This window comes from Dipodomys ordii, unplaced genomic scaffold (genome assembly GCF_000151885.1).
Source record: "Dipodomys ordii isolate 6190 unplaced genomic scaffold, Dord_2.0 Scaffold62, whole genome shotgun sequence".
Lineage (NCBI taxonomy): Eukaryota > Metazoa > Chordata > Mammalia > Rodentia > Heteromyidae > Dipodomys > Dipodomys ordii.
In genome coordinates, this window is record NW_012267278.1 from 571733 (window position 1) to 582930 (window position 11198).

The 11198-nt window shown below is 37.9% G+C and overlaps 1 protein-coding gene across 1 annotated transcript in view; it reads left to right on the top strand.

The window, feature by feature from the left end:
• Positions 1–11198, top strand: part of Cdk19 (cyclin-dependent kinase 19) — a 116399-nt gene that overhangs the window by 85143 nt on the left and 20058 nt on the right. The window contains exons 6-8 of the mRNA XM_013022364.1: positions 4960–5091; positions 9023–9166; positions 9564–9633. Of these exons, the coding sequence (XP_012877818.1) occupies positions 4960–5091; positions 9023–9166; positions 9564–9633 (346 nt within the window). The remainder of the gene's footprint in view (positions 1–4959; positions 5092–9022; positions 9167–9563; positions 9634–11198) is intronic.

The window sequence follows — 11198 nt, forward strand, 5'->3', positions numbered from 1 at the left end:
GCCACTTCCGGCTTTTTTCTTTTTGCTTATATGGTGCTAAGGAATCGAACCCAGGGCCTCAGGCATGCAAGGCAAGCACTCTACCACTGAGCCACCTTCCCAGCCCCCCCCCCCCCCACTGTCTTTCTTACAGGCATTTGTTGTGTACCTGCTTTTTGCCAGATGCAAGTGGAAAGGAGATAAAGGATAGTCCCTCCTTATGAGAGATAGCCAGATAAACAACGTGTACTACTTGCTTTCATATGTTACCTTATTTGTTTAACACAACCCCCTTCTAAAAGATATCAAAGATAAGAAAGACTGTATTTAGAATAAATACAGTCTAAATACAGTCTTTCATATCTTTTAGACGTCATAGGTTGTCCTGAGATTTTTACGCTACAAATGTGGGTACCTGGTGATATCAGAGCTATCTGGTATAACGTCACTGATTTTTGTTAGAACAACTGAGTTTTTGAACTAGCTTTAGGGAAATAGTGAATCTTCCCTTTCTAAGGTGCTATCTTAGTCGTTTTTCTGACTTTTAAATATCTTCCCACTTGACTTAAATTCCCCATAACATAACTTTGCCATTTAAGCCCTACTTGTTTGATTTTTTTTGGGTCCGGTCGTGGGGCCTGGACTCTGGGCTTGGGCGCTGTCCCTCAGCTCCTCAGCTCAAGGCTAACTCTCTACCACTTGAGCCACAGCACCACTTCTAGCTTTTTTCTTATGTGGTGCTGAGGAATTGAACCCAGGGCCTCAGGCATGCAAGACAAGCACTCTACCACTGAGCCACCTTCCCAGCCCATGCCCTTCTTGTTTCTCCTTTTTCAGCATTTATAGTCCTCTTCCCAATTTAAAAATAAATGTTTATCTCCACATTGTTTTATTTCTGATATTCCCCTCTTCAAACACAAATTCAGACACTCTTTTTCCTCTATTGTTGGAACACTCTTGATGTTTACCCTTTGCTTTCACTTAATTGTTTACAAGTAAGCCTTTTAGTTGTATCCCTCTATCAAAACTTTCTCTAAAAGGTGACCTCTATCTTAATAAGTGTATCAGTCACTGTTCTCCTTTACTCTGTAAATCATTTCTTCTTCTGACTAGCTGTCCTTGAGACCTTCTCCTTTGGCTTATATGGAATTATGAAATTCTGTTTTTATATCTACTGCTTTTGCTGTTAGTCTACCTTTTATTCACTATTTCCTGTTTTGTTTTATTAACCTATTTTAAGACATTGTAAACACTGGTTTGGGGAATGGTCTCCATCTCCCTCTACAATACTTAAGGGATTTGATAAGTTATATCCTCAGTCTTAGAATCTTTGGCACTTATTGTAAGATTTTAGATTCTGTTCTTCCCAACTAAAGGCGTTCTCCCCTCTATTTGGGTTTCCTCCTACAACATATACTCCATTGTCCCAAAGCAAATTCAGTATCATCTTAGATTCTCTGTTGTTTATGCCTTTTCCCCCAATCTAATGTCTTCTCCTTACCATTCTTCAACATAAAATTCTATAATCTGTAATCTGGTCAGGGCAGTTACTTTATTGTTAAGAATGTTAGTATTATACTGCTGGGGGATGGGGGCTCACACCTTTAATCTTAGCCACTCTGGAGGCTGAGATTTGAGGATTATGATTAGACGCCAGTGGGCTGGAAAGTCTTTGAGACTTTTACCTCCCATTAACCACCAAAGAGCCAAAAGTAGAGCTGTGTCTCAAATGGTAGAGAGGTAGCCTTGAGCAAAAAAAAAAGCTCAGGAACAATGTCCAGGCCTGAGTTCAAGCCCCAGTATTGGCACAAAAGAAAAGAAAAAGAATTATAATTGTATACAAGATCAACCAGGATTATAAGTAAGCAGTAGCTGCTGGGGGGCGGGCAGTGACTCATGCCTGTAATCCTAGCTATTCAGGAGATTTGGGGATCATGGCAATAAACTCCATTAGTCTCTTCTGTCCAGTCAACTACTAAAAAAAGCTTGGAAGTTTAGCTGTGGCTCAAGAGGTAGAGTGTTAGCCTTGAGCAAGCAAAGCTCAGGGACAGTGTCCAGGCCCTGAGTTCAAACTGAGAACTAGCATTTAAAAAAAAAAGTAAGCAGTAATTAATAATAAAGTTCTAATGAAGAAACGATTGATTTAGTTGATTGAGCTTCTTGTTTTAATAGCACATTATTTTTTAATTTCACTAGTAATATTTTTATGGTGCTGGAGATTGAACCCAGAACCTCATACATACTAGCTAAGTATTCTACCACTGAAATACATATTCCCAACTCTTCATCATCATTGTTATAAAAAAAATAACAATCATAGGGGAACTGAGAACATAGCTAGCTCAGTGGTAGGAGTTTTTGCCTAGCATGAATTAGGTTCTGGGTTCCCAGACCTTATCAAAAATGTCCCCCCCTTTCTCTTTCTCTCTCTGTCTCTCTGTCTCTCTCCCCACTATATCTATCTAGTCTGTTGCTGGGGTTTGAACTCCTGGATCTTACACTTGCTAGGCAGGCACTCTATCACTGAGCTATACCCTCCATCCCTTCTAACTTACTTACTGCCTTTATGTTTTACTATATAAAAATACCTGTCTTCCAGGATTCAGATCAAGTTCTACTTTCATTTAGTCTATTAAACTATTTAGTCCATAAGTGTCTATTAAACATTATTCTCGATAATACCTTGAAGGAGACATAATCCCTTCATAGATTTTGTACCTAGTAAAAACCAGCAACTTCCTTTATTCTCATTATGTAATTAGCTTTTTACTTTTATATACTCTCTGTATTTTGTTATATAAGTTCTTTGTGTGGTAGAACTTGTGTAACTGCTTTTCTATCATTTGATATTGCCTGATTAGGATCCACACCAGAATTCTGCTATATCAGTCTTCTTAATTGAACAATTCCACTCAGTCTGATATTTAAAAATTGTTCTAGTAGTGTTTTGGGTAGTTAACTTTTGTCTAAATTAGTAATTATTTAAAAAGTGGTTTGAAGCACTTTAATGTTTATATAATAGGAATAATTTTTAAAACTATTTTCTTCTTTTTGGCCTTGATTTCATCTAGTCATTAAATAGACTTACTTACCTAAAACTAAAGAGATAAAGAGTAAGGGGAGAAATAAAAGCTATTGCCTCTGCTTTAAAGTGCTTTTTAATGAATTATATGGCATTTCATCATACTTTGCCATCAACTGTAATCCATATCTGGTTGTTTAATCTGATTAACCATATCATTTGCAGCCATTTTTATCTATTTGATGGCATACTTTGCTATCAACAACAATTAGCATTTATTAAATGTATAAAGCATTGCTTTGAATATTGTGCAATATTATAGAATGATAGGTATAATATTAGTAAAATGGTTGAATATTTTTGTTTGCTACAGGGAAATTTAGTTTAAAAATAGGCATCAGTGTAGTCTTCCTTGGGTTACTTTGCTTCTTAAGACCTAGATACTCCAAAGCATCCTCAAAAAGTCTTGTAAATTTTTTAAATGTAAAAATTTCAAACTCTAAAGCAACAAAATCATAGTAATCAAAATTTTAATGTATATTATGTCATAAGCAGATTAGTTTTAGATTAAGTGATTTTCTATAGTTGAAATGTTTTTGTCTATTTGTGCATTTTATAGTATAGTGGGGCCCCTTATATATTCAAATTACCTGCATATATTACATATTTCAAATTAATAGGTTTATCATTCTTGTGACAGCAACTTTGTGACTTGTAATTGTCATATGTATAATCTATAGTATAATTAGTATAATTATAGTATAATTAGTCAGATCCTAAATTGTAGCATGATTTTTTAAATACTGAGCTCTTTACTTACTATTGCTATCAATGTGGACAAGTCATTCAACTGCGTTGGCCTTAGATCTTTCATCTCAGGAGTGCTTATTAAACTATTATTTTTATGAAGATTAAATTAGGTAATACAGGTTATATGTGTGTTTGTGTGCCATTTGTAAACTTATAAAATCTAAAAAAATAGTTTCTATGACTTAACTGTAGTTTTGAATACTCTTTTTATTAGTTTTATGTAGCCCCTAATATTTAAATCAATTAACTTTGGTTTAGACCTTTGTTAAATACTGCTTTATAACTAGTTATAACTTGTGTATTCTAGTCATATTTTTGGAAACGTGTGATATGTTGGTTACTCTTCAGCTGATTTGGGGGCTGGGAAGGTGGCTCAGTGGTAGAGCGCTTGCCTTGCATGCCTGAGGCCCTGGGTTCGATTCCTCAGCACCACGTAAGCAAAAAGAAAAAAGCCGGAAGTGGTGCTGTGGCTCAAGTGGTAGAGCGTTAGCCTTGAGCTGAAGAGCTGAGGGACAGCACCCAGGCCCAGAGTTCAGGCCCCACGACCGGACCCCAAAAAAAACCCAAAAACTCTTCAGCTGATTTTCTGGAGGACAAAAGCCACAGTTTGTGGAATTTTCTGTTTTTCATGTTATAAATACTTCTATCATAGCCAGTTCCAAGTCACCAATATGCTGTATGAAAGAGCTCCATACAAATCAGCTCTTGTGAGTTTGTAGGGAAGTTGGCCTTAGGACATACTGAACCTAGGTGTAATCAGTTCTTCCATACATAGGTAGGTATGCAGAAATAATAAGTAATTGTTTAGATTTTTAGACTGTTTTAGATTTGAAAATCATTTAAGAATATTTTAACTGTCCCTGCAGTCAGAGCTGGATTCTAATTCTGATTCTGAACCTACTTTATGGGTTCTTGGGCAAGTCAGAGGAAACTATTTTGCTCTTAATCAACAAAACAGGCACAGTAGTAGTATCTTTTTGGGTGTGGGGGAGTACTAAACATAATCCCCACTGTGTGATATAGATTTCTGCTATTATTTTTTTCAGAGGGAAAGCATTGTTCTATAAGGCCAGTAGCTATTGTTGTCAACCCTGAATGGTTTTAATAATGTGATACTAAATTTTATATGAATTTATTTTATTTTTTAGCTGATATGGGTTTTGCCAGATTGTTCAATTCTCCCTTAAAGCCACTAGCAGATTTGGATCCAGTAGTTGTGACATTTTGGTATCGGGCTCCAGAACTTTTGCTTGGTGCGAGGCATTATACAAAGGCCATTGGTAAGTTGATCTAAAATGATTTATAGTCTTGACATCAAATTCATTAATACCAAGTATCTATGAAATGTAAGTAAGTATAACTTTATTATAGCTTTATAATACTAAAGCTACTTGGTAAAACCTAGTCTATAGCTCTTTGTAAGCGTTCTATTGACTTCTATATTTCTCAATTTCGAATTTTTTTTTTTTTTTGGGTCCAGTTGTGGGGCCTGAACTCTGGGCCTGGGCACTGTCCCTCAGCTCTTCAGCTCAAGGCTAGCACTCTACCACTTGAGCCACAGTGCCACTTCCGGCTTTTTTTCTTTTTGCTTATGTGGTGCTGAGGAATCGAACCCAGGGCCTCATGCATGCAAGGCAAGCACTCTACCACTGAGCCACCTTCCCAGCTCTCGAATTTTTTTTTTAAAGAAGTATTGGGCCCTGGGCATCAGTGGCTCATGCCTGTAATCCTGGCTACTCAGGAGGCTCAGATCTGAGGATCACGGTTTAAAGCAGCCCAGGCAGGAAAGTCTGTGAGACTCTTATCTCCAGTTAGCCACCAGAAAACCAGAAGTGGCTCCAGAGCTCAGGGACAGCCCAAGGCCCAGAGTTCAAGCCCCACAACCCACAACTGACTAAAAAAAAAAAAAAAAAAAAAAGTACTAGGGTTTGAATTCAGGGCCTCACACTTACTAGGCAATTATTCTGTCACTTGAGACATTTTGTCAGTCCCCTTATTCATTGTTTATTTTTATTTATTTATTTATTCTTTATGGTCATTTTTAAGCTGGGCGCCTTTGGCTTACCCTTGTAATGCCATCTGCTCAGGAGGCTGAGATCTGAGGATCATGGTTCAAAGTCAGCCTGGGGAGGGGATTTTTATCTCTACTTATATACGAAAAAGCCAGAAGTGAAGCTGTAGCTCAAGTAGTAGAATGCTAACCTTGAGCAAAAAATCCCAACAAACCCAGGTACAGCACGTAGGCTCTGAGTTCAAGCCCCAGGACTAACACCAAAAACAAAAACAAAAAAAAACCCAAAAACCAAACTCTCAGCATTGTTTTTTTTTTTGGGTCCAGTTGTGGGGCCTGAACTCTGGGCCTGGGCACTGTCCCTCAGCTCTTCAGCTCAAGGCTAGCACTCTACCACTTGAGCCACAGTGCCACTTCCGGCTTTTTTCTTTTTGCTTATATGGTGCTAAGGAATCGAACCCAGGGCCTCAGGCATGCAAGGCAAGCACTCTACCACTGAGCCACCTTCCCAGCCCAAACTCTCAGCATTGTTATGTAGATCTTTTTCCATTTGGTGTAATTTGTTTTGCAAAAGAATAATAACAGTTACTCTAATTAATGAATATAATCAAACTCTTATCTGTAGAATATAGTAACACTGTGGTAAATACTGTACTTTTCTATAATACACCATATTTGTAGCATTATTAACTTTTCTCTTTCTAATAAATCCTAAGTGGCATTTATTTAAACTTATAAATATGAATATACATGTCACAAAAATTAATTCACATTTGATAAAATGTTGTAGGTAGAGTATTATAGTACCAGAAGATAAATTATAGGTTTTTTTTGTTGTTGTTGTTTTGTTTGTTTTTGTCATCATGGGGCTTGAACTCTGGGTTTGGGCCCTGACCCTGAACTCTTCAGCTCCAGGCTAGCACTCTACCCTTTGAGCCACAGTACCACTTCTGGTTTTCTGGTAGTTAATTGGAGATAAGAGTCTCAGGGACTTCCCTGCCCTGGCTGGCTTTGAACCATGATCCTCAGATCTCAGCCTCCTGAGTAGCTAGGATTATAGGTGTGAGCCACCAACGCCTGGCAAATTATAGTTGTTTGTTTGTTTTTTTCATATATAAAATCCAAAAGCCAGGTGCTGGTGGCTCACACCTGTAATCCTACCTACTCAGGAGGTTGAGATCTGAGGATCCCAGTTCAGCCTGGACAGAAAAGTCTGTGAGACTCTTCTCCAATTAACCACCAGAAAACCAGAAGTGGTGCTGTGGCTCAAGTGGTAGAGCACTTGCCTTGAGCTGAAGAGCTCAGAGACAGCCCCCAGGACAGAGTTCAAGACCCAAGAGTGACCAAAAATAAACAAAAAATCCAACAGAATAATCTATGGTGGCTTTAAATAGACAATAATTTTATTGTGAGGTGCTGTGGATTAAAACAGTTTTGGGAATGCTAAGCAGGTACTCTACCACTAAGCTACATTTGTAGACCCTGACAAAACTTTTAAAGATGCTAGACTTTGTTTTGGAGATGGAGTTAGCAGAAAGGCTATAAGTAAATGAATAGATAAATGTATTTTCTACTCTCATGTAAAGCCTGTGTGTACTCGTATTATTTATAAGTTTATACCTTATAATTTCTTCTAAAAGAACTGAGGCTGGTAGTCTTTCAGACAGAAGTTGAATTTTCCAGGGGCTGGGAAGATGGCTCAGTGGTAGAGTGCTTGACTTGCATGCTTGAGGCCCTGGGTTCGATTCCTCAGCTCCACATAAGCAGAAAAAGGCTGGAAGTAGTGCTGTGGCTCAGTGGTAGAACACTTAGCCTTGAGCTGAAGAGCTGAGGGACAGCACCCAGGCGCAGAGTTTAGGCCCCACGACCAGCAAAAAAAAAGTTGAATTTTCCAAACTCTTTTACATCTGTCTAGACTTAATATGCATTGCTGTATAATTATGCATTTAATTACTTTAAAATAATTATAAGCCAGGCTTGGGTGGCTCATGCCTGTAATCTTTAGCTACTCAGGAATCTAGGGTCTGAGGATTGTGGTTTAAAGCCAGCCTGGTCAGGAAAGTCTGTGAGACTCTTATTTCCAGTTAACTACCAAAAAGCAGTACAGCTATGGCTCTACTGTGGTAGAGCACTATACTAACCTAAAGCTTGGGGACAGCACCCAAACCCTGAGTTCAAGCCTTAGATCTCTCTCTCTCTCTCTCTCCTCGCTCTCATACACACACACAGAATTACATTTTTTATCTGACTATAATCTTATTTCATTCTTTTATCTCCTATTTGAGATTAATAATTGGTGCTTCAACAGTTAAATGAGCTACACAAAATTTTTTCCCCAAATCTAATTCATTGTACCAGTTACAATTGTGCACTGCTGTAAGTCTAATGGTTGGGAGGCTGAGGCAATAGGATTAGGAGTTTGAGGCTAGCCTTAACTACATTGCAAGGTCTGGCTTCAAAAAACAAAACAAAAAGAAAATCATTGCTTGCCAAGTTGAGTTCTTCCTGAGTTTAACTTCATCAGGAAATTTAAAAGTAAATGTTTCTTATTTGGCTTCCAGTCTGTTACATGATGAAATAGCTATTTCATGTCACTTATACACTCTGTACATTTTCTCTTCTTTTCCTTCCTTCCCCTCCCTCCTTTCCTTTCCCATCTCTTTTGTGCCAGTGCTGGAGCTTAAACTCAGGGCCTGGGCTCTAGCTCTGAGCTTTTGTGCTCAAGGCTAGTGATCTACCCACTTGAACCACAGCTTCAGTTCTGGCTTTTTGGTGGGCTGGGAATGGGGCTTAGTGGTAGAGTGCTTGCCTAGCATGCATGAAACCCTGGGTTTGATTCCTCAGTACCACATAAACAGAAAAGGCTGGAAGTAGCTTTGTGACTCAAGTGGTAGAGTGCTAGCAGAAATAAGCTCAGAGACAGTGTCCAGGCCCTGGCCCAGGACTGCTCTCCCCCCCCCCCAAAAAAAAAAGTCTCACAGACTTTCCTGCATCAAGTGGCTTTGAATCATGATCCTCAGATCTTAGCCTTCTGAGTAGCTAGGATTACAGGCATAAGCCACCAGCACCTGGCTTATACATTTTCATAATACACTTACTGTATTTTGTGAATTGTTTTACTGAAAAGTATTCTTATATGCATGTTGGAATTATACTTAAGTAAATATAATGCATTTGTATAAAATTTGTTTTTTTCATAGACATATGGGCAATAGGTTGTATATTTGCTGAATTGTTGACTTCAGAACCTATTTTTCATTGTCGTCAAGAAGATATAAAAACAAGCAATCCCTTTCATCATGATCAACTTGATCGGATATTTAGTGTCATGGGGTTTCCTGCAGGTAACTTATTTTCCTGTTCAGAAGCAATTTAAATTATATTTGATCTATATTTTAAAACTAAAAAACTGTACATCATCTTTATAATATCAGTAAAAAAATTTTAAAAATGCCAGTGCCAGTGGCTCATGCCTGTCATCCTAGCTAATCAGAAGGCTGAAATCTGAGGATCAGGGTTTAAAGCCATCCCAGCCAGGAAAGTCTATCAGACTCTTACCCTCAATTAATCACCAGAAAATCAAAAGTTGAGCTGTGGCTCAAAGTGGTAGAGTGCAAGCCTTGAGCAAAAAAAGAGCTCAAGGACAGCATCCAGGCCCTAAGTTCAAGCCTCATGACCATAAATAAATAAATAAATAAATAAATGTTATTTTCTATAACAATATTCAATATTTTTTGTAAGATAAAGATTGGGAAGATATCCGAAAGATGCCAGAATACCCTACACTTCAGAAGGACTTTAGGAGAACAACGTAAGTTTTTCCATATTGTCTTAGTCCGTGTGTACTGAAATTTTAAAATAAGTTTTAGATTGGGTAACTTATAAACAACAGAAATTTATTTTCTTACAGTTCTGGAGGCTGGAAAGTCCAAGATTAAGGTGCTAACTAGCAGGTTCAGTGTCTGCTTCCGAGATGGTGCCTTGTTGCTGGGTCCTCATGTTGTCAAGGAAAAAAAGGGGTGAACTCATTGTGAAGCTTCTATTGTAAGACATTAATGTCATTTATGAGAACCCTCCATGACCTAATCACCTTCATTTTCATTCTGGTACATTGGGGATTAGGTTTCAACATGAATTTTGTGAGGAACACATATATTCAAGCCATAGCTTATTAGTTATAGGTATATAGTAATGTTCAAGGGAAAAATATTACCCTTTAAAATTGTATGTAAAAAATTGAAATTTAGAGTTTAGTGTATTAATTATGTCTATGATTTAAAGAATACATTGCAGATAATGTATCTACCCAATTTAGGCTATAGTATTTTAAAACTTTAAAGAATTTCAGCATCAGTAGTCAGTTTAAATGTCTATTTCCTTCTAACATGAATGGTTTTATCTTTATCTGAATAATAATTGATGAAATGGAAATGGTGGTGTAGGAAACCATGAGAGATGGTGGGAAGAAAAACCTGTGGCGCAGGGTCTCACTAAAACAAGACCTTGTCAAAGGAAGAGAGGAGAGAAAGGAAAGTGAAGAGAGGGGAAAAGGAGAGGGAGAAGAGAGGAAATGGAGAAGGGAGCGGAGAAAAAGAGGAGAAAAGGAGTGGAGACAAGTATGAATAGAAATGAGAGAGAGCAAAGGCAATTGTATGAAAGGACTTTGTTATTGACCCACACCTATAGGAAACATTCTCTTAGGGAAACTTACCTGAAAAATTTCAGGACGGTATCACAGGAACAAAAGTGGACATTATAAAGAGAAGTCGATGGCATTAATCATTTCCAGATGTGTTTGCACAGTCCTTGGTAGGGTCCTTTGCCTCGTTCCCTTAAGATAGCATTGATAACCATGCTTCTGGACTGGGCTCTCTGCTTACTCTAGACATTTTTCCCAGGTAAACTTTAGTTTCAGTGGCCACAATTTATCAGCAGTTAAGATGATAACTCCTAATTTATACAGCTTTAAGTATATCATATGAAATATTTGGGATTAGAAGTGTTTTTAGATTGGGAATTTTTTTCAGGCATCTGGATTTTGTTTTTTGTATTAGGGATGTACAACTTGTATATCCTACTCAAATCTCTTTTCTAGTTTTAGAACCTGTCTAACAAATTGCCTTATGGAACACTAACTTGAATATTCTATAAGTACTTTAAATATTTAAAATAGAATTCAGCATCTGTCTTCTTCAACCACTCCATGCTATATTTCCTATCCTAGGAAATGGCTTCATGATTCACATAATTATTTAAGCCAAAGATCTGGGAATTACCCCTTATCTGTCATTCTTTCCTCCTCTCCTCTCTCCTCTCCTCTCCTCTCTCCTCGCCTTGCCTCTCCTCTCCTCTCCTCTCCTCTCCTCTCCTCTCCTC